The 24391-nt window shown below is 43.4% G+C and overlaps 1 protein-coding gene across 1 annotated transcript in view; it reads left to right on the top strand.

Annotated features, from left to right (window-relative positions):
* The first annotated feature begins 1899 nt into the window (after positions 1–1899).
* The window catches only part of adamts7 (ADAM metallopeptidase with thrombospondin type 1 motif 7), a 68287-nt gene continuing 45795 nt past the window's right edge, over positions 1900–24391 (top strand). Inside the window, exons 1-9 of the mRNA XM_062963154.1 lie at positions 1900–2101; positions 4232–4611; positions 5693–5879; positions 8414–8601; positions 10987–11070; positions 13084–13208; positions 15191–15340; positions 16359–16502; positions 21333–21477. Coding sequence (XP_062819224.1) covers positions 2038–2101; positions 4232–4611; positions 5693–5879; positions 8414–8601; positions 10987–11070; positions 13084–13208; positions 15191–15340; positions 16359–16502; positions 21333–21477 — 1467 coding nt within the window. The 5' untranslated portion in view covers positions 1900–2037. The remainder of the gene's footprint in view (positions 2102–4231; positions 4612–5692; positions 5880–8413; positions 8602–10986; positions 11071–13083; positions 13209–15190; positions 15341–16358; positions 16503–21332; positions 21478–24391) is intronic.

Here is a 24391-nt window from a genome sequence, read left to right as displayed (position 1 = left end):
TCCTAAGGAAGCTTTGAACTGGGACAAAGAGTGTGTCTACACTGTGGAGTTAATACAGTTTGACACCTCTTAACTTGCAATGGTTTAACGCAAGGGAATTCTGGGAACTGCAGTTGTACAAGGAAGATGGAAAGACTCAACTGCAGGAAGATGGGTTTGCAAAGGATGTGTGAACTAAAGGAAAAAGGACAAACTCATGATGTTGACGAAGAAGAATTCTCTGTTTGATTTCAAGAAAGACCGGGACTTATTTATTAGGTTTCTTCATCAGAGCGTCTTATGCAGAGGTATTCATGGTGTTTTTCTTCTTTTAATGAGCAAAGTGGGAAACAGAGGACATAAAACCATCAGGCAGAGAATGCAAAGCCCTTAAGAGTAGGCACTTTAGATGTGTATTATGTTATATTACGAGCTTATTTATTTATTTCGTGTCAAAAGCATTGTACGACAAATACATTTCAAAATGATGGGGGGGGGGGGGGAAGGAAAGCACAAGCAACTAAATAGTTTTGGACCAAAAGCGGGCAACAGCAACCGCATTGTCCGTAGCTTTAAGCAACTCCTCCTCCGTACATGAGGCAGGGCATCGTGGGCAAGCATACATATGCGGAGTTGTTTGTTCTGCTCCACAGTCACACAAGGTGGAGGATTCCTCCAGGTAGGGCCACCTTGCCAGGTTGTCTTTTGATCTGCCCACTCCGCTTCTGAGTCTGTTCAGGGACTTCCAAGTTGCCCATTCTTGGTTTGCCCCAGGAGGAAGGAAGACCCTCGTGGGGGGCCATCCAGTTAGAATTGCCAGGTTTAGCTGCCCAGAGGGACACTCTTGCTGCTGCTGGAGGAACATCAAGAGGAGTGAATGGTGGTTCTCATGAAGCCCTTCCTTGATTTGAGTCTGGTGGGAGGAGGCTGATAGCCATGCAGTGGGTGGCTTTCATAATGTTCAACCTTATTTCTCTCACAGTTAGCAGCAACTTCCCGTCGCACGTCAGGAGGGGCAATGCCAGCTAACTTGTAGAGTTTATCAACAGGTGTCGGTTTAAGGCATCCCGTGATGATTCTGCATGTTTCCTTCAGTGCTATGTCCACCTGCTTTGCATGGGCAGACTTGTGCCAAACAGGACAGGCAGACTCTGCAGTTGAGAAAGACAAGGCCAGGGCTGATGTTCTTATTACTTGTGGGTCTGCTCCCCATGCGCTGCCAGTCAGTTTCCGCAGGATGTTATTGCGTGCAGCTACTTTGTGCTTGGTGTTCATGTAGTGTTTCCTATATGTTAATGTTCGATCTAAGGTGACACCAAGGTATTTAGGATGGAAACAGTGTTCAAGCTCTTGGCCTTCCCAAGTCACTTTCAGTTTCCTGTTGGCTTCACAGTTATGTAGGTGGAAAGCACACTTGTGTCTTGGCAGGGTTAGGCTTCAGGTGGTTCTCCTTGTAGTAGCTGGAGAGATCTTTCAAGGCATTGGTGAGCTGGTTTTCAACTGTTTCAAAATCTTTGGCTTGTGTTGTAAGGCCAAGGTCATCAGCATATATAAAGCTCTTTGTGAGTGGTGGTTGTGGCTGATCATTGTTCGTGAAGATATTAAATAAGGTCGGGGCAAGAACGCTGCCTTTTTCCCCCAAATAATCTGGACATCTCCCAGTAGCCAAGCTCGTAATATCCAACCCAAAAGCATTGGATATCACGAGCTTGGCTACTGGGAGATGTCCAGATTATTTGAAAAAGGCCCAGATCTGTCATTAGTGGGGTTCAGAATGCTCTCTGGATGAAGGGTGAACTACAAATCTCACATGGATGGATCAGCTCCCCAAACCCTTCCAGGACGTTCAGTTGGTCCCACTTGGCCCCTCCCTCCTTCCTCTTTGGCCCCTCCCCTTTCCGAAGGAGCCTTCCTCCTCCTCCTCCTCCTCCCCCCTGGCAGAGCCGTGCCTGGCCGGCATGGAGGGGGCCGGGGGTCTTCCTCCTCCTCCTCCTCTTCTCCTCCTTCCTGGGTCCAGCAGCTAGAAGAGAGAGAGGGAGACCCCAGACCCACCCGGCCATGGCCCACCCACGCCTCCTCCCGGCGCTCCTCCTGGCCGCCTTCGCCTTCGCCGCCTCTTTCGGTGGGTCCAGGGGGGAGATGTGGGGCTGGGCTGGGGGGCAAGGGGTCCCCGGAGCATGCGCAGAGAGCGGGGTGGGGGGAGTGGGGGAAGCCTTTCCCATAGAAGCCCCTTGAATCCCTCCGCTTCTTGCACTGCAGCCCTTTTCAAACATTCTTCCCTGAAGTTCGGGGCTCTGGGCTGCACCCCTCGCCTTCCCTTCTTCACACCGACTTGAAGCTTTGCCAAGAGACTCCTCAACTCCCTTCCCCATATGCATTGCTCTCCATTCCTCCCTCAAGTTTGGGGCCACGGAGAGGGGTCTCTTTCTTCACTCCAGACCGAAACTTCCATCTCTTTCTTCTCTTTGGGAAATCGCAACACAAAGCAGCTTGCAAGCAGAGAGACACACACACACATGCTTGCCAAAGCACACTTGGATATTCATATTAAATGATAATATTATAATATATAGATAACTAGCTTGCAAGCAGAGAGAAGTACATGCTTGCCAAAGCTGACTTGGATATTCATATTAAATGATAATATTATTATATTGTTATAATATATAGATAACTAGCTTGCAAGCAGAGAGAGAGATACATGCTTGCCCAGGCTGACTAGAATATTTATATTATTATATTATTGTAATATATAGATAACTAGCTTGCAAGCAGAGCAAGAGATACATGCTTGCCCAGGCTGACTTGAATATTTATATTATATTATTATATTGTTATAATATATAGATAACTAGTTTGCAAACAGAGAGAGAGATATATGCTTGCCAAGGCTGACTTGAATATTTATATTATTATATTATTGTAATATATAGATAACTAGCTTGCAAGCAGAGCAAGAGATACATGCTTGCCCAGGCTGACTTGAATATTTATATTATATTATTATATTGTTATAATATATAGATAACTAGTTTGCAAACAGAGAGAGAGATATATGCTTGCCAAGGCTGACTTGAATATTTATATTAAATTATTATATTATAATATTATTGTAATATATAGATAACTAGTTTGCAAACAGAGAGAGAGATACATGCTTGCGAAGGTTGACTTGAATATATATATATATATATATATATAGTTTGTAAGCAGAGAGAGAGAGAGATACATGCTTGCCAAGGCTGACTTGAATATTTACAACTCCTATAAATCATTGGCCGTCTACAAAGATATTGCCCAGAGGACAATATCTTTAATAATAATAATAATAATAATAATAGCTCTTTGAGAGCAATGAGATACAAATAATAATAATAATAATAATAATAATAATAATAATAATAATAATAATAGAAGCCCCTGAAGAGCAATTGGATACCAATAATAATAACTACAATAACAACAACAACAATAGCCCCTTGAGAGCAATGGGATACAAATGATAACTATAAAACTAATAATAATGGACACATCTGAAGAGCAATTTATGTATTTTATTTTATTTACAGTATTTATATTCCGCCCTTCTTTCTAATAATAATAATAATAATAATAATAATAATAATAATAATAATAACTTTATTTTTATACCCCGCCCCATCTCGGGGCGGCTTACATGGGGCCTGGCCCAATAAAACAAACAAATAACAGTAACAAAGCAATAAAACAATTATTAACAATTATTCTCACCCTGAAGGGGACTCAGGGCGGATCACATTATATACATATAGGGCAAACATTCAATGCCCATATACACATAGAACAGAGACAGACACAGAGGCAATTTAACCTTCTCCTGAGGGGATGTTCGATTCTGGCCACAGGGGGGAGCAGCTGCTTCATCATCCACTGTGACAGCACTACCTCATTCCAACGTCGTAAATTAGTTAAATTAGCCTCCCCACTTTATAAGTGGTACCTTATTTCCTACTTGATAGATGCAACTATCTTTCGGGTTGCTAGGTCAGCAACGAGCAGGGGCTGTTTTTTATTTTTTATTTTTAATTGACGGGTGCTCAACCCCGCCACGGGCTGGCCTCGAACTCATGACCTCATGGCCAGAGTGATTTATTGCAGCAGGCTGCAATAATAATAATAATAGCCCCTTGAGAGCAATGGGATACAGATGATGATGATGATGATGATGATGATGATGATGATGATGATGATGATGATGATGTCTGTGCTGCAGGGTCCCTCCTCCCGGGAGAGGATGGCGATGCTGAGGATGACGGGGAGGTGGTCTTCCCGGTGAAGGTGGACGCGGGCGGGCGCTTTGTCTCCTTCGACCTGACCCCCCGGCTGCTCTCCAAGCGGGAGGCCTCCTCCCCGCAGAGCCGCCCCTCGGCCTTCTACCGGCTCTCCCTGGGCGGGCAGACCCTGCGCTTCGCCCTCGGCCTCAATGGACGCCTCTTGGCCCCGGGATTCCTCAGCGAGAGGCGGCGCCGTGGGGGCCTCTCCCAGGCCAGGATCCGGGCCCCCGGCCCCAACCCCTGCCACATGACCGGGAAGGTGCGCGGCCAGGGCCGGGGAGGCGGGATGGCCGCCCTCAGCACCTGCGGCGGAGTCATGGTAAGCCCATAACCGGCCGGGGAGACTGAGCCAAGTGTGATGCGGCAGCTGAAAAGGCCAATGTGATACTAGGCTGCATCAATAGGAGTCTAATGGAGTCAAGGGAAGTAATATAGCATATAGATAAGTGACACCTACATTGTAAACAGTCCATGCGAAAGCCATCTAGAAGTAGACCGCAAGCTGGACAGTGTGATGCAGCAGCTGAAAAGGCCAATGCGATTCTAGGCTTAGTGTCTATATCAAGGGAAGTAAAATAACATATAGATAAGTGACACCTGCATTGTAAACATTCCATGTGAAAGCCAAGTAGTAGTAGACCGCAAGCTGAACATTAGCCAATAGTGTGATGCAGCAGCTGAAAAGGCCAATGTGACTCTAGGCTTGCAAAAGCCATATACAGTAGAGTCTTACTTATCCAACCTCGCTTTTCCAAGCCTCTGGATAATCCAGGCCATTTTTGTAGTCAATGTTTTCAATATATTGTGATATTTTGGTGCTAAAGTCGTAAATACGGTAATTACAACATATCATTACTGCATATTGAACTACTTTTTCTGTCAAATGTGTTGTATAACGTGATGTTTTGGTGCTTAATTTGTAAAATCATAACCTAATTTGATGTTTAATAGGCTTTTCCTTAATCCCTCCTTATTATCCAAGATATTCGCTTATCCAAGCTTCTTCCGGCTCGTTTAGCTTGGATTAGTGAGACTCTACTGTAGTAGTAGACTGTAGGCTAATCATGAGCCAAGAGTGCGATGCAGCGGCTAGAAAGGCGAATGTGATCCTGGGCTGCATCAATAGGAGTCTAGTGTCTATATCGAGGAAAGTCATAGTCCCATCTCTACCGCTTTGGTCAGACCTCTTCACCTGGAATAATAAATGTGAGGAAGAACTTCCAGACAGTTATTCAGAAATTATTATTCCGACTCCTGGGATTCCAGTGGATGGGTGGTCATCTGTCAAGAAGGCTTGGATGGTGTCTTCCTGACTTGCAAAAAGGGGGTTCGATTGGACAACCGCTCTCCATATCGAATCCAGTGGGATTGATGGTCTGTTGCCCATTTCTTCCTTCCAGAAAGGCATATTCCGGCTGGGGAACGAAGACTTCTTCATTGAGCCTCTGGCCGCAAGCAAACCAGGGGGGAACTCGGTCCGTCCGCACAGGATATACAGGCGCCATGCTCCCGAGTTCGAGGCCGAAGAGCTCATTTCGGTGGCCAGCCGGACGTCACCCGCTTTGGCCTGGAAGTGCGGGGCCCGAGGTAATTTTTCTCCATTATGAAATAATGACTTATGTGCATGTTTTACTCTACCTGGGACTTCTTTACAGGATCCTGAGTCTGAATATTCATTTGTTTATTTATTATTTATTTGCTAAATTTATATGCCGCCCTTCTCACCCCGAAGGGGACTCAGAGCGGCTTACAAATTAAATTGACATACAATATTATATTATTAGCATAGTACAACACTTGGTAATACATTACTATATTGTACTGTATCAATATATTGTAATATTATTAGTAATATTACATGTAAAATATAATATATGGTTAATATTATTGTATTATTAGTATTATATCGTATTACAATATAATATGAATATTATATGTTATAATTATTATATATTATTGTAAATTATATTGTGTGTGTATATATATATAAACACACACATATATGTGTGTGTGTGTATATATATGTGTGTGTGTGTATATATATATATATATATATATATATAGTAGAGTCTCACTTATCCAACATAAACGGGCCGGCAGAATGTTGGATAAGCAAATATGTTGGATAATAAGGAGGGATTAAGAAAAAGCCTATTAAACATCAAAATAGGTTATGATTTTACAAATTAAGCACCAAAACATCATATTATTCAACAAATTTGACAGAAAAAGTAGTTCAATACACAGTAATGCTATGTAGTAATTACTGGATTTACAAATTTTGCACCAAAATATCACGATGTATTAAAAACATTGACTATAAAAATGCGTTGGATAATCCAGAACGTTGGATAAGTGAGACTCTACTGTAATATTATGAATATTATATGTTATAATTATTATATATTATTGTAAATTATATTGTGTGTGTGTGTGTGTATATATATATATACACATATATACATATATATAAAACTACATATATATAATACTGCATATATATTGGCCCCATGTAAGCCACCCTGAGTCCCCTTTGGGGAGATAGAGGTGGGGTATAACAATAAAGTTATTATTATTATTATTATTATTATTATTATTATTATTATTATATACATATATAAAAAACTACTATTTATTACACTACTTGCTTGGGTACCCATTGTTGCCTGGGTTGTTTGAAAAAGCCAATTATCAATTAAACAAAATGCATCAGATTGTGATTGAACTACAGCTCACACCATGCCAGGTTAACCCCCAGAAACTCAATCAGTATTTAAAGCTTATTATGTTGGGCAAGTTTGCTCTAGATGCATCATGGGTGGGGTTCAGTGTGGTCCTTGGCTGGAGGGTAAACTACAACTCCCACTATGGTGAGTCAGTCCCCTCAAACCTCTTAATTAGGTTGAGTTTGTCATGGGGGTTCTGGGTGCCAAGTTCGGTCCAGATCCATCATTGGTGGAAGTCACAGTTTCCCTGGTTGTGGGTGAACTACAACTCCCAGAAAGGAAGGTCAGTTCACCCCCAAACACCCCAGTAGGTTGAGTTAGTCATGGTGGTTCTGTATACCAAGTTCGGTCCAGATCCATCATTGGTGGAAGTCACAGTTTCCCTGGTTGTGGGTGAACTACAACTCCCAGAAAGGAAGGTCAGTTCACCCCCAAACACCCCAGTAGGTTGAGTTAGTCATGGTGGTTCTGTATACCAAGTTCGGTCCAGATCCATCATTGGTGGAAGTCACAGTTTCCCTGGTTGTGGGTGAACTACAACTCCCAGAAAGGAAGGTCAGTTCACCCCCAAACACCCCAGTAGGTTGAGTTAGTCATGGTGGTTCTGTATACCAAGTTCGGTCCAGATCCATCATTGGTGGAAGTCACAGTTTCCCTGGTTGTGGGTGAACTACAACTCCCAGAAAGGAAGGTCAGTTCACCCCCAAACACCCCACTAGCTTGAGTTAGTCATGGTGGTTCTGTATACCAAGTTCGGTCCAGATCCATCATTGGTGGAAGTCACAGTTTCCCTGGTTGTGGGTGAACTACAACTCCCAGAAAGGAAGGTCAGTTCACCCCCAAACACCCCAGTAGGTTGAGTTAGTCATGGTGGTTCTGTATACCAAGTTCGGTCCAGATCCATCATTGGTGGAAGTCACAGTTTCCCTGGTTGTGGGTGAACTACAACTCCCAGAAAGGAAGGTCAGTTCACCCCCAAACACCCCACTAGCTTGAGTTAGTCATGGTGGTTCTGTATGCCAGGCTTGGTCCAGATCCATCATTGGTGGAAGTCACAGTTTCCCTGGTTGTGGGTGAACTATAACTCCCAGAAAGGAAGGTCAGTTCACCCCCAAACACCCCACTAGCTTGAGTTAGTCATGGTGGTTCAGTATGCCAAGTTTGGTCCAGATCCATCAGTGTTTGGCTCTCTGGATGTAGGTGAACTACAACTCCCAAATCAAGGTGAATTTTCCCAAAGACCTCCCGTATTTTTGCTCATCGTTGGGGTTCTGTGTTCCAAGTTTGGCCCAATTCCATCATTGGTGGAGCCCGTAGTGCTCAATGACTGCAGGTGAACTATACATCCCAGTACCTACAACTCCAAAACGCCTGCCGTTCTTCTCTCCTCCCAAGAAAGCCTCCAGGATTCGGAGAAGCGGAGAGAGAAGTGGGAGGAGAAGCAGCGGCGCAAGCGGCGGATCAGGCCGCGCTCGGTCAGCAAGGAGAAATGGGTGGAGACGCTGGTGGTGGCCGACACCAAGATGGTGGAGTACCACGGCGCCGACCACGTCGAGAAATACGTCCTGACCATCATGAACATGGTGAGAAGGGGGTTCCGTGTCTGTGTTTGCGTGCAGAGGGGACAAGAGGCAGGGATATAGAAAGGACTAGCTGTGCCCGGCCACGCGTTGCTGTGGCGAAGTCTGGTGGTATAATAATAATATAATAATAACTTTATTTTTATACCCCGCCCCATCTCCCCGAAGGGACTCGGGGCGGCTTACATGGGGCCTGGCCCGATAAAACAAACAAATAACAGTAACAAAGCAATAAAACAATTATCCCAGTAAAAGACACCAACATCAATAAAAACAATCATTAAAATCAACAAGCAGGATACAGTGTTTAAAACAGGCGACTAATTCGTAGATCCCAGGCGAAATAAAGTATTGGGGGAAATAAAGTATTGAGGAATTGGTGGTAGTTAAGGTAAAGGGTAAAGGTTTTCTCCTGACATTAAATCCAGTCGTGTCTGACTCTGGGGGTTGGTGTTTATCTCCATTTCTAAGCCGAAGAGCCAGCGTTGTCCATAGACACCTCCAAGGTCATGTGGCCATTGGCATGACTGTATGGAACACCGTTACCTTCCCGCTGGAGTGGTACCTATTGATCTACTCACATTGGCATCTTTTCAAACTGCTAGGTTGGCAGGAGCTGGGGCTAACAGCGGGTGCTCACTCCGCTCCCAGGATTTGAACCTGGGACCTTTTGGTCCGCAAGTTCAGCAGCTCAGCGCTTTAACACACTGTGCCATCAGGGGCCCCTTTTACACTTCCATATAATCCAGTTCAAATCAGATAATCTGTATTTTATAGATAGTGTGGAAGAGGCCTAAGTGAGGCCTAACTCTGCCTGTCCCCTGGGCTGAATGGGTTGCTAGGAGCGTAGCCTTTTAACTAGCAGCAATTGGATAAAAACAATTATTCTTCTCCCTCTAATTAGGATTTTATTTTTATTTTATTTTTGTTTTATGAACGTAGAGGCATGGATGAGGGGTTGTGCTGCCAAGTTTAGTGTTTCTGGGATGGGTAGTTTTGTTGTTTTGTCCTAGGCCGGAATTTCATTACCATATATATATATTGTATTATTATATTGTATTATTATATTTTATTATTAGTATTATAAAGCATATGCTTTAGGTGGCTGGGAGTAGTCCCCAAGTGGCAGGTATTGGCTTCTACTATGCTCTTATCTATTACGATGGATCTGAGCGGTTCCCTTTCCTTGGCTCGTTTCACCTTGTTTTGGATCTATTTCCCAGCAGCCTTCTATTACATTCAGGCCTGATATATGGAGCATTGGTCCCAGAATAGTTTGAAGAAAATGTATTGTTTAAGGGCCCGATTCCAATGGAGGGATGCCAGGACTCATCAAATGAAGCCTTGGGGTATTTCCATCTGTTGAAGACCACATTCGGCATCCGTTTACCAACAATAAATCTCACCAATTATGTGTGGTCATTTAATAATAATAATAATAATAATAATAATAATAATAATAATAATAATAATAATAATAATGATGACAGTCGCATTGACGAAAAACAACAGGAAAAACTCAGCCGCTATCAGGACCTCAAGATTGAACTTCAAAGACTCTGGCAGAAACCAGTGCAGGTGGTCCCGGTGGTGATGGGCACACTGGGTGCCGTGCCAAAAGATCTCAGCCGGCATTTGGAAACAATAGACATTGACAAAATTATGATCTGCCAACTGCAAAAGGCCACCCGACTGGGATCTGCACGCATCATCTGAAAATACATCACACAGTCCTATACACTTGGGAAGTGTTCGACTTGTGATTTTTTTATACGAAATCCAGCATATCTATCTATAATAATAATAATAATAATTATTATTATTATTATTATTATTATTATTATTTATTTTTGTATCCTCCCACCATCTACCCGAAGGGACTCGGGGCGGCTAACACGGAGCCAAGCCCAAAAGACATAATGTAAACAAGATAAAATATAAAACAAGACAATAAAACAAGTAACAGCAGTATAAAACACAAACAAGTTCAGGCACAATTTTAACAGATACATAAAACAAGATAAAAAGTTTTAAAAACAATATTAGCTTCAACCACCAAAGGTCAGGAGAGGAAAGTCAGGCTTTGCAATTCAACTCTCAATCCCACCCACGGGAGAAAAGCAGGATAGAAATCAACTAATAATAATAATAATAATAATAATAATAATAATAATAATAATAATAATAATAATAATAAATAACCTATAACTAATGCTCAGAGCTTTGGAAGGGGAGAAAAAAATTATTGGAGTTGGAGTCCTCAGAATGCTGGGGGATCTTGGGAGTTGCAGTCCACCAAAAGTAACCTCTCCAAGCCTTTTGTGTGTGTGTGTGCTGGAGAGTCGAGTGATCTTTCCCTCCACTGTTTTCCTTTATTCCACGACCCAGGTGGCCGGTTTGTTCCACGACGCCAGCATCGGGAACCCGATCCACATCTCCGTTGTGCGCCTGATCTTTCTGGAAGAGGAGGAGGTAAGAAAATGGGGAGAGAATTGCAACGCAGATCTGGAATTGGTACAACCCGTCAACTTGAGACCCACTGCTGTGTCGCTTTTAAAAGGCAACCCCAAAACCGCGAGGGTCTCTATTCAATTAGACCAGGGGTCCCCAAACTAAGGCCCGGGGGCCGGATGCGGCCCTCCAAGGTCATTTACCTGGCCCCCACCCTCAGTTTTATAGTACATATTTATATCAGTTTTAATAATATAATATATTGTATATACATATAATATTGATAAAATTATTATAATGTTATACAATATAATACTAATAATAATACTACCATATAATAATATTAATTATATGTTATATATTACATATAGTATTACAGTATAGTGGTATAGTTCAATATAGTAATATATAATGCTAATATTGTGCTATGCTAATAATATAATATATTGTATGTACATACAGCTGCTCTGAGTCCCCTTCGGGGTAAGAAGGGTGGGATATAAATGTAGTAAATAAATGTAGTAAGTAAATAAATAATTAATTTTAGACTTAGGCTCACCCAAATTCTGAAATGACTTGAAGGCACACAACAACAACAAACAACAATCCGAATTAACTTGACTATCTCATTGGCCAGTAGCAGGCCCATACTTTCCATTGAAATCCTGATAGGTTTATGTTGGTTAAGATTGTTTTCATTTTTAAATATTGTATTGTTCTCTCGTTGTTGTTGTTGTTGTTTGGCACTACAAATAAGACATGTGCAGTGTGCATAGGAATTGGTTCATATATTTTTTTTCAAATGATAATTCGGCCCCTCAACAGTCTGAAGGATTGTAGACCGGCCCTTTGCTTAAAAAGTTTGAGGGCCCCTGAATTAGACACTATGAAGCGAGGAGATTGGGTGCAACAGATTTATTCAAACAAAGCTCTCTGTCGGATCGGCAAGGAAGAAAGTGCCACCCTTCTGAGACGCAGCTCAGGGTATTTTATAGTCAAAAGGTTGTAAGCATGTGCACACAAACTATTTAATTAATACTTCTCTTTCCTCTTTGTTTTCTTCTGGTTTCTCCTTATCAGCAATTCACAACAACAATTTCCCCCTCTTCTTGGCTTGCAAGTCATCAAGTTCTGTCCTTTGAACTTTCTCCTCTTCCATCTAACTTTCCTTGTTGCTTTGGCTAGAAAGTTTCTTTGTCTAAACCAGTGGTTCCGAACCTGTGAGACAGACCTAAAATAAGGTCTGTCATAGATGTGGGGAAAATCAGCTCTATGTGATTAAAACCTTAAAGGAAAAAACCTTTACCTTACCATTCTGGGGTTATTTGGGGTGCTGATTCAGAAAATTGTATTGGATAGACCACATCAACTGTAGATTATTAAATATGGTTTTCTGTGGGTGAGCAGATGACAACTATTGAATGGCATATGTTCTGTATCAGAAACTATTGCTGATGTGGTCTATCCAATGCAATTTTCTGAACCCCAAATAGCCAAACTGAATCTAAAGTTGACCAAAAACTGATTCATAACCTTTTTGGTACTGACGTTGGAGGGGTCCCTGGTCAAAAAGAGGTTGGGAACCACTGTTCTAAACCTTTCCTGTCTTGGTCATTTTCTATATCTCTTTGCCTTACTCTCTTCACCACAAATAGTAGGGTCTTTGTACACCAAGCATATTGGGTTTGTGGTGTTGCTTCCAGCCACTTGGTAAGATTTCCTTCTCATCCTGCGGATAAAACCCCACAAACAGCAGCTGGGTTTTTTTTTCTCCCTTGAGCAATTCCAGCAGTTGGTTCAGTTTTCCTCCTCAGATTTCTGCTCTTTCCAAAGGATAAGTGCCGTGGTGGGAACTCAGGGCTGAAAACGGGACAAGTCTCGCATAGTATGATGGGAACATGATTCCTTTTAGCCTTGATGCTGCACTCCTTTTGATGATTTTGGGATATTCTTTTGGCCACCTTCTTCTCTCACGTCCTTGGCATCGTGGAGTATCACATCCCACAGTTTGGGTCTCGATTTCTGTTTCTGTAGGAGGACCTCAAAATCACCCACCACGCAGACAACACCTTGAGAAGCTTCTGCAAGTGGCAAAAAGCCATCAACGTCAAAGGGGACGCTCACCCGCTGCACCACGACGTGGCCATCCTGCTAACCAGGTAGCCCTGCTCCCCATGGGTGGCTTTGCCTGGCAATATGGTGCCATTATTATTATTATTATTATTATTATTATTATTATTATTATTATTATTATATGACAGCAAACAAGATAGATATGGTGGATTTCGTATCACAAAATCACAAGTCGAACACTTCCCAAGTGTCTAGGACTGTGTGATGTATTTTCGGATGATGTGTGCAGATCCCAGTCGGGTGGCCTTTTGCAGTTGGCAGATTGTAATTTTGTCAATGTCTATTGTTTCCAAATGCCGGCTGAGATCTTTTGGCACAGCACCCAATTATTATTATTATTATTATTATTATTATTATTATTATTATTATTATTATTATTATTATTATTATTTGAAACACAACACGATGAGTCCACAGCAGACACTCTGCTGGCTGTTGTACTGGATCACACGTTGGACACTTCCCAAGTGTCTAGGACTGTGTGATGTATCGGCAAATAATGCGAGCAAATCCCAATAATAATAAGCCATCAGAACAAATGCAATTAAGACCAAGATCGAAAAATCAGCTGATGACCCAAAATGCAGATTGTGCAAGGAAGCTGACAAAACCGTGGATCATATCCTCAGCTGCTGTAAGAAAATTGCACAGACAGACTACAAACAGAGGCACAACTATGTGGCCCAAATGATCCATTGGAACTTATGCCTCAAGTCCCACCTCCCAGCAGCAAAGAACTGGTGGGATCACAAACCTGCAAAAGTATTGGAAAATGAGCACGCAAAGATACTGTGGGACTTCCGAATCCAGACTGACAAAGTTCTGGAACACAACACACCAGACATCACAGTTGTGGAAAAGAAAAAGGTTTGGATCATTGATGTTGCCATCCCAGGTGACAGTCACATTGACGAAAAACAACAGGAAAAACTCAGCCGCTATCAGGACCTCAAGATCGAACTTCAAAGACTCTGGCAGAAACCAGTGCAGGTGGTCCCAGTGGTGATGGGCACACTGGGTGCCGTGCCAAAAGATCTCAGCCGGCATTTGGAAACAATAGACATTGACAAAGTCACGATCTGTCAACTGCAAAAGGCCACCCGACTGGGATCTCCACGCATCATCTGAAAATACATCACACAGTCCTAGACACTTGGGAAGTGTTCAACTTGAGATTTTGTGATATGAAATCCAGCATATTTATCTTGTTTGCTGTGTCATACAATAATAATATAATAATAATAATAATAATAATAATAATAATAATAATAATAATAATAATAATAATAATAATAATAATAATACATCACACAGTCCTAGACACTTGGGAAGTGTTTGACTTGTGATTTTGTGATACGAAATCCAGCATATTTATCTTGTTTGCTGTGTCATAATAATAATAATAATAATAATAACAACAACAACAACAACACTATGTAACATGATTTTTGTTCTTGGGTTATAAATGTCATTCCTAATTGGTTCTATCATAAAAACATGGAAAAGGTTTATTAAAATGCAGAAACTTTGTCTTTGTGGGAGGAACATCCTGCAGCACATGGGAGTGTGTCACCAAGAAGGTCGGCTTCCTTCCTCCAGGAATAAGGAAGGGGCCTCATCACTTTAAATAGTCCCAAATCCATCACTGATCCTCAACTTCTGTTTAGTTGTTTTTGGAAAATCTGCCCAGTGCGCATGGGGGTCGGGTTCTCTTCTCCCAGTTGTGCTGTGGGTCAGTCTTCCACCGGAAAAAGCACCAAGACACACCCTGGTAGCTTCCAACAGATTTTATTGTACCGAATACCAGAATCTTCTCTTTGGCCCATTTATATAGGGGCTCTCACATACCAGAGGGTAATTGAAGTTTTATGGCTGGCCCGTTTTATGGCTGGCATCTGTTCTTTGTCAGCCGACCGGAGATGTCAAAGATTGGAGATCATGACAATGGGGCACTTGTCACCATCTTCTCTTTCTCTTTCTTTGTGTCTTGTCCTCCCGTCTGAACAAGGAAGGATCTCTGCACCGCCATGAACCAGCCTTGTGAGACGCTGGGCCTGTCGCACGTCTCTGGCATGTGCCAGCCGCACCGGAGCTGCAACATCAACGAGGACACGGGGCTCCCGCTGGCCTTCACTGTGGCGCACGAACTGGGACACAGGTGAGAACCAAAGGCGGGGGATGATGGGAGCTGCAATACAATACCATGCAAAGGAAGGCACGATTGCTACCCTGGCCACAACACAGAAGGCATGGAAACTGAAACAAATACTTGCAAAACTTGCCTTGCAGAACCATTGCTGCCTCTGCACCCTGGAATGAGGCACTGCAAACAGTTTGTTGCTGTGACTTTTCCAGGCTGCATGGCCGTGTTCCAGAAGCATTCTCTCCTGACACTTTGCCCACATCTATGGCAGGCATCCTCACAGATTGTGAGGTCTGTTGGAAACTAGCCAAGTGGGGTTTATATATCTGTGGAAGGTCCAGGGTGGGAGAAAGAACTCTTGTCTGCCTGAGGCAAGCGTGAGTGTTGCGATTAATGACTTTGATTAGCATTGAATAGCCTTGCAGCTTCGAAGCCTGGCTGATTCCTGCCTGGGGGAATCCTTTGTTGGGAGGTGCTAGCTGTGGGCGAAACAGCAGGAAAGAATGCTTCTGGAACATGGCTATACAAGAAATTCTTCTGTTTGTTTGTTTTTCAGTCGTACAATTCTGATTTTTTTAAAAAAATACAAAACACATCTCTTGGAGGAGGGAAATTAAAAATAGTACAGTCCTCCCTCCGTTTCCATGGATTCTGTATCCACAGATTCCACCAACTATATGACTTGGAAACAGTCAAAATAAAAATCCAAAAAGGCAACCGTGATTTTGGCCATTAGATCAGGGACCCCATTTTCCTCCACTGTTGTGTACAGCAGAATGGTAGTTTCCATAGGTTTTGGTATCTGCTGGGGTATCTGCAAACCTCGTGGATATGGGGGGCCCTGTTGTGTATCTGTTGCAATGAAAAGACCACTCCTTGCCCATTTGCAAACCCTCCTGGGCAGCCTGGCCCTTCTCGGGGTGCCTGTTGTGGCCCCTGGACCGAGCGAGCGAGCGGCCCCTGCGCGAAGCCCCTCTGCAGCGCCCTCCCTGCGTGCGGCTCACCTTCCCCTTGGGGGGCTGTGCTCTTGCAGTTTTGGGATTCAGCATGACGGAAGCGGCAATGACTGTGAGCCAGTGGGGAAAAGACCTTTCATCATGTCTCCACAGCTCCTGTACGACACCTCGCCCCTCACCTGGTCCCACTGCAGCCGCCAGTACATCACCCGCTTCCTCGAGTAAGTCCCCCGTTCAGCCCCGCCGAAGGGACCGGGTGCCACATGCTTCCAGGTCTCTTCTTTGGGGCACGGGATGGGGAGAGGGCTTGGTTGGGGTCAGCGGAAGGGGCAGGAGAGTCGTGGCACTGAAGAAACGTGGGCAAACATTTTGGGGACGTAGAAAAGAAGGATGTAACTTTCCTCACTTTCCTCTCTCTCTCTCTGGGCATATGAACCTTGGGAACTTCCGCACGAGACAATCAAGGTTGTTTTCAGCTGGGAAGGTGGGGTTTGAGGGGAGCAGTGTTGCACCTCAGCGCTGGTTCGCCTTGCTCTTAACACACACTCCACCACAGCAGACTTGGTTTTAACCGTTTAGTGATAAAAGGTAGCAAAGTCTGGATAAAAAGCAGTAAGAAAGCAATAATCCAAATGCAAAGGCTAATGTAGCAAATCAGTCCTGAAAACAAGGCAGCATGAACTCCAAAATACAATCAAAAACCCAGGATCCAGGCATAAGCAAAAGCAAGAATCCTTTTCCATGAGCATAGACAAGACAGGAACTTAGCTTCCATAATCAACGTTGCTTCGTCTGAAATCTTTCCCTGTTTCTCCCTTATTTAACCATGCTTACGGGCTAAGAAAGCATTCCTTTGTCCTTGGGTTCCCACACGTTTACCAGCAATCCTAAGAGACGGTCTGGGACAATGAACTTTTAACCTTAACCTTGTATCCCTATCTAAGGAAGACTCCTCTGACTCGCTGCCAGAGACACCTGGGACTTGTTGATGCTCTGAATCCTGTGAAAGGTCACCCTTATCACTGACTTCTGCTTCACTGCTAGTCTGTTTATTTATTTATTTATTTACAGCATTTATATTCTGCCCTTCTCACCCCGAAGGGGACTCAGGGCGGATCACATTACACATATAGGCAAACATTCAATGCCTTTTAACATAGGACAAAGACAAACAACATAGCTCCGAGCGGGCCTCGAACTTATGACCTCCTGGTCAGTGATTCATTGCAGTTAATTGCACTGGCTTGCTCTCCCGTCTGCGCCACAGCCCCGGGCTTCACTGCTAGTATGCGGCCTCTCTAACAATTCAGAGCCTTCAACATTTCTCTCATCAGCATTTCCTTGGTCAGCCTGCATAAACCCACCCCTTCATCATCAGACTGAACAACAACAAGGAGAGGGTTGTTTTATGTCTTTTGGGCTGTGTGGCCATGTTCCAGAAGTATTGTCTCCTGACGTTTCGCCCACATCTATGGTAGGCATCCTCGGAGGTTGTGAGGTATGGATAAACTAGGCAAGGAAAGGAAAAATATATATATCTGTGGAGAGTCCAAGGTGTGGCAAGAGTCCTTTGTCACTGGGAAGCCAGCATTAATGTTTAAGTTAATCACCCTAATTAGTTGTCGAAGGCCTTCATGACCATAATTAGCATTGGAAAGGTTTTGTCTCTTGCCTGGGGGGCATCCTTTGTTCAGTCATTAGCCGTCCTTGGGGCTCCTCTGCCCTCAGAGTGTTGGTTCCCAGCTACTGTTTTGATCTTAGAGTTTTTTAATACTGGTAGCCAGATTTTGTTCATTTTCATGGTTTCCTCCTTTCTGTTGAAGTTGTGGATTTCAATGGCTTCTCTGTGTCGTCTGACATGATAGTTGTTGGAGTGGTCAAGCATTTCTGTGTCCTCAAATAATATACTGTGTCCGGGCTGGTTTGTTGATGCTCTGAATCCTGTGAAAGGTCACCCTTATCACTGACGTCTGCTTCACTGCTAGTCTGTTTTATCACAGTTGAGAACACAGAAATGCTGGACCATCACACTAACTTTGGCCCACTATCTCTAACAGTCTCCGGCCTACTCACTCTCTGCAGCTTATTTAACCCTTTCAGTGCATTAAAAATACCTAGTTAATTTTTAATATTTCTGACAGTGCCCCCCCCCCCCATGTACTCTCACTCTGGCCGGGGCTGGATGTGCGCACAGCATTGCTGCAGCCGCAATGTGGTTTCTGGGTGGGGGTGGGATGGGGCAGCTTGGTGGTCAGTTTCACATGGAGGAGACCCCAGGGTCCATCGCTGGGAAGTGGAGGAAAGAAGGGCCGTCTGCTGTATGCGTTTGGCCTTCTCCTTCCATCCGTCCGTCCATCCGTCCGCTGCCGGTCCCTTGCCTCTTGGCCAACTTTATTTATATTTATTTATTTACAGCATTTCTATTCCGCCCTTCTTTCTCACCCCGAAGGGGACTCAGGGCGGATCACATTACACATATTAGGCAAACATTCAATGCCTTTTTAACATAGGACAAAGACAAACAACAACGTAGCTCCGAGCGGGCCTCGAACTTATGACCTCCTGGTCAGTGATCCATTGCAGTTAATTGAACTGGCTTGCTCTCCCGTCTGCGCCACAGCCCCGGACTTTGCCTCTTGGTGACCGCGAGCGGCTTCCTCTCCGCAGCTGGACTTTCTGGAGGGACAGCTGGGCCTTTTCATGTCTTAAACGCTCCCGGAATAAACACAGCCGGGTCCCATGTTCATCACAGCCAGGCGAATAATGACGCGCCAGACGTCTCCTTCTCTCCTTCATCGCAAGGAAGGAAAAAGAGGCCCCAAATGCCCATCTCCACTGGAGCAGGAAAAGGAGGGGGTTGCCCAAAATGTGCTCTCCCTCCACCAATGGCATCCCTTCCATGCGCCCCCCAAGACCACCTTCTTCCGGCCATAATACAGTCACTTAGGCCCCTGTCTGCACTGCCGGATAATGCAGTTTGAAAGGGTCGGTAAAGACCCAGCCTCGGACAGCTCTCTCCCTTCCCTTGACATCCATTCTTAAGTTCCAAAAGTGGATTTCCTTTTGGCTGCTTCCATTGAGCATCCTCCTTTGTTGTTGTTGTTGTTGTTGTTGTTGTTGTTTCCGGGATGTTTATTTACTTAGTTTTCATCCCACGATGGAGGGACTCCAGGCAGCTCAGGATCAATACGACACAGTGCAAGTTATTTATTCTATTTATTTCCAATATTTCTATCCCGCCCTTCTCCCCCGAAGGGACTCAGGGCGGCGTACAATTGGCAACAATTCGATGCCGACACATCATTAAAAACACCAACATATAAAAATGTATTACACCCAATTAAATCTATATATATAAAAGAGTGATGGCATCACGGTGACCCACAAAACAACAAAACTACAGGCCCCCCAACCTTGAAATTTGACAACACAACCCATCATCCATGCCTCTAGGTTGATACAACAAAAAGAAAAGAAAAATAAAGTCCTAATTAGAGGGAGAGGAATAATTGCTTTTATCCAATTGCTGCCAGTTAGAAGGCTAAGCTCCTCCAACTTGGTCTCCTAGCAACCCAATAAAAAATAATAAAAAACACTAAAAAAAATGATACAATAAAATACTATAATAACAGAAAATAACTAAAAATAATACAAGAAAATAATAAAATATAATAAATAAAAATATAACTTACAAGAAAATTAATTAAAAAATGCAAATAATGTCAAATAAAAATTACACAACAATTTTTAACCAATACCACCACCACTTTGCCACAGCAACGCGTGGCCGGGCACAGCTAGTACAGTATAAAACATAAAACATGCTTAAAATCCGTTCGTCCAATATCCTCCTGCTTTATCCATATACAACAACGGAAAGGCAGAAAAGAGTCCCAATTTTAGCATTTTCCCTCCCATCATTGCAAGAAAGACTTCAAATATAGAAGACTTATCACGGTTTAGGACACATTCCGTGCAAAATTCGTATCCGGTCTCGGTGAAGGAAACGTTTTCTGTGCAGAAAAGAATATTGTCTCGTGATCTGATGGTGCCCCCGGTGGTGCAGCGAGTTAAACCGCTGAGCTGCTGAACTTGCTGACTGAAAGGTTGGCGTTTCTAATCCCGGGAGCAGAGTGAGCTCCAGCTGTTAGCCCCAGCTTCTGCCAAACTAGCAGTTCAAAAACATACAAATGTGAGTAGATCATTAGGTACCGCTTTGGCGGGAAGGTAAGAGCGCTCCATGTAGTCATGCCAATGGCCATATGACCGTGGAGGTGTCTAGGGAACACATTTTGTCCTCCTGGCATAAGGAGAGGGGCCGGGCTGTGGCGCAGCTGGCTAGTAACCAGCTGCTATAAATCACTACTGACCGAGAGGTCATGAGTTCGAAGCCCGGGTCGGGTTAAGCCTCCGACCATTAAAAAAAATATATAGCCCCGGCTTGCTGTTGACCTATGCAGCCCCGAAAGACAGTTGCATCTGTCAAGTAGGGAAAATTTAGGGACGCTTTATGCGGGAGGCTAATTTAACTAATTTACAACACCATAAAAACTGCTGGCAAAACACGAGGAAAAAGAATGAGGAAGAACAGCCACTAGTGGACGGTGAAGCAACAGCTCCCCCTGTGGCCGGAATCGTGAAGCTGGAAAAAAATGTTAAATGCCTCTGTGTCTGTCTAAACTGAATGTTGTTTGTCTGTTGGCATTGAATGTTTGCCATATATGTGTTCATTGTAATCCGCCCTGAGTCCCCTTCGGGGTGAGAAAGAAGGGCGGAATAGAAATACTGTAAATAAATAAAATAAATAAATGTGTCCAGGCGTCCTCTCTCCCAGCCCTTCTGGCCAGACGCACAATGCGGCCACAAAACAAAAAAGTTTGCCCATGGCTGATATAGATGGATAGCTAGACTGATGGATGGGTGGCTAAATGGACTGATGGGTGGATGGATGGATTTTGTATTTGATCTTCCACCTTTTGGAAGGTGCTGTGGTTGTTCCTGCCGTGGGCTCTCACCCTGATGCTTGCCTCTGTTTGTGGGTGTCTTTGCAGCCGGGGCTGGGGGCTCTGCCTGGATGACCCTCCCGCCAAAGACGTCATCGACTTCCCCTCCGTCCCGCCGGGGGTCCTTTACGACGTCGGCCACCAGTGCCGCCTCCAGTACGGCCCCTACTCCACTTACTGCGACGACATGGACGTAAGGAGCGGGTGGGGGTCTGGGGCCCCTTTTTGGGGAGCCACGAAAGAGGGGTGCGGGGAGGGGGCTGCTCCCACTCCCAGTAAGCGAGCATACTGGCATGGGCAGGAGCCCATTGCAAATGGTGTTGTGGTCATCTCTGAGCGGTTAGACTCAATTTAACCCTCTCTGGGGGAGATTCCACCAAAAATCAGCAGAGTAGCAAAAGCAAAGCTTTCAAATGCAACAGTTACTTACACGGGGCGAGCAAGAGAAGCCTTTGTCTATTTAGGATGGCAATGGACTGCAGAGTCTCAATAAAAGTTCAAAAAACATTTATTCAGGTAAAAAGAATTCCATTGTAGATAGAAAGGCTTGGGAGCTGTCTAGTCTACTCTAGACTGGTTTCTAAGGAGAAAATAAGAAAGGAAAAATAACAAACATCTAAATAGTTACATCTTGTCAGGAGGGATGGCGAGATGCTTCTTGTGAGCTAGAAGAACAAAGGGAGAAGAGACTGAACCAAAATGGTTCCAACCTCATGGTCCATAAAAGACATTCTGACCAATGAGAAGTTAGTGTCCCTGGAGAGTCACATTTCTACTAACTTCAAAGTAAGGGATGTGACGTACACAGGAGAGAGTGAAACACAGTAAAGCCTGTCTCGGCATGCTTTGGAAACAGGGAAAGGATTCTCTCAATCTAACTCTATCATCTATCTGACTATATTTAGACTTGAGTAGTCCAGGGTGAATCCCAACAAATGGGACCCGGAGAAGCAAAGGGAAGAAAGCCATAGTCGTAGTCCTTTGGGCAAAATGCAACCTGCCGCATATATGCTACTCAAAGCCTGGTGGAGATACAGAACCCTGATCAGCTTCCAGTGAGAAGCAGTTGTAGCCAAGGGACCCAAATATGGTGCCAATGGGTGCATTACATGGTAGAGTAAATGCAGTTCAACACGACTTTAGCTGCCGCAACTCAATGCTATGCAATCGTGGAAGTTGCCGTTTGTTGAGGAGGTACCAGCCCTCTTTAGCAGAGTAGAATTACAAGACCTTGTAATTCTATAGCAGGGGTCCCCAAACTCAGGCCCAGGGGCCGGATGCGGCCCACCGAAGCCATTTATCCGGCCCCCACGGCACAAGGGCAGAAGGGGGTTGGGCTAAATGACCCAAGGGGTCTCTTCTTCTCTTACAACCATTATTATTATTATTATTATTATTATTATTATTATTATTAACATTGAGGCTGGGTGGCCATCTGTCAGGGGTGCTTTGCTTGTGCTTTCGGTGCACAAAGGCAGAAGGGGATTGGACTCAATGGCCCAAAGGGTCTCTTCCAAATCTCTTTTTATTATTATTGCTGTTATTGTTATTATTATTATTATTATTATTATTATTATTATTAACATTAAGGCTGGGTGGCCATCTGTCAGGGGTGCTTTGCTTGTGCTTTCGGTGCACAAAGGCAGAAGGGGATTGGACTCAATGGCCCAAAGGGTCTCTTCCAAATCTCTTTTTATTATTATTGCTGTTATTGTTATTATTATTATTATTATTATTATTATTAACATTGAGGCCGGGTGGCCATCTGTCAGGGGTGCTTTGCTTGTGCTTTCGGTGCACAAAGGCAGAAGGGGATTGGACTCAATGGCCCAAAGGGTCTCTTCCAAATCTCTTTTTATTATTATTGCTGTTATTGTTATTATTATTATTATTATTATTATTATTATTATTAACATTAAGGCTGGGTGGCCATCTGTCAGGGGTGCTTTGCTTGTGCTTTCGGTGCACAAAGGCAGAAGGGGATTGGACTCAATGGCCCAAAGGGTCTCTTCCAAATCTCTTTTTTTATTATTGCTATTATTATTATTATTATTATTATTATTATTATTATTATTATTATTGCTCGGTGGCCAACTATAGTTGGCCCTCCAATGGTCCGAAGGATTGTGAACTGCCCCCCTGTTTAAAAAGTTTGGGGACCCCTGTTCTATAGCATTGAGCCAAGTGGCATTGAAGTGAATTAATTCTACAGTGTAGAGAGGCACCCAACATCACCTTATCACACAGAGCGTGTATGTGTGATAATGAATCCACTGGCCTACTTTCCTTGGACCTTTCGAAAGACCGATCCTGCTTGGAGCACCTTGGAGAGCTCCTTTTGCAGGTCAGAATAATCCCAGACTGGATTCACCACCTTCCCAATACAGAAGCCACAGAATTTTGTAACAAATTTGGGGGGAAAAAGTTTTGTTCCTGGTTTGAAAGTGTCATTTCCTGTTTAATTCAATTATTTATTTTATTTATTTATTAGCGACATTTATATCCCGCCCTTCTCACCCCGAAGGGGACTCAGGGCGGTTTACAAGTATATATACATACAATATATTATATTATACGACTATATTGCAATATTATTAGTAATAATGCATGTAATATAAATATACAATTATAATAGTGAATTATAATTATTATTACATTGTATTACATCATATTATTATTATTATTATTATTAATATTAAATGTACAGTCGAGTCTCACTTATCCAAGCTAAATGGGCCGGCAGAAGCTTGGATAAGCTAATATGTTGGATAATAAGGAGGGATTAAGGAGAAGCCTATTAAACATCCAATTAGTTTATGATTTTACAAATTAAGCACCAAAACATCATGTTATACAACAAACTTGACAGAAAAAGTAGTTCAATATGCAGTAATGCTATGTTGTAATTACTGTATTTACGAATTTAGCACCAAAATATCACGATATATTGAAAACATTGACTACAAAAATGGCTTAGATAATCCAGAAACTTGGATAAGCAAGACTCTACTGTATATACAATATATTATAATACAGTAGAGTCTCACTTATCCAACACTCGCTTATCCAACAGCGAGACTCTACTGTATTAGTATAGTAGAATATTA

The sequence above is a fragment of the Anolis carolinensis genome, unplaced genomic scaffold (genome assembly GCF_035594765.1).
Source record: "Anolis carolinensis isolate JA03-04 unplaced genomic scaffold, rAnoCar3.1.pri scaffold_11, whole genome shotgun sequence".
NCBI classification, from domain to species: domain Eukaryota; kingdom Metazoa; phylum Chordata; class Lepidosauria; order Squamata; family Dactyloidae; genus Anolis; species Anolis carolinensis.
Note: the sequence above shows the minus strand (reverse complement) of the source record. Positions and strands in the feature narration are given on the sequence as shown.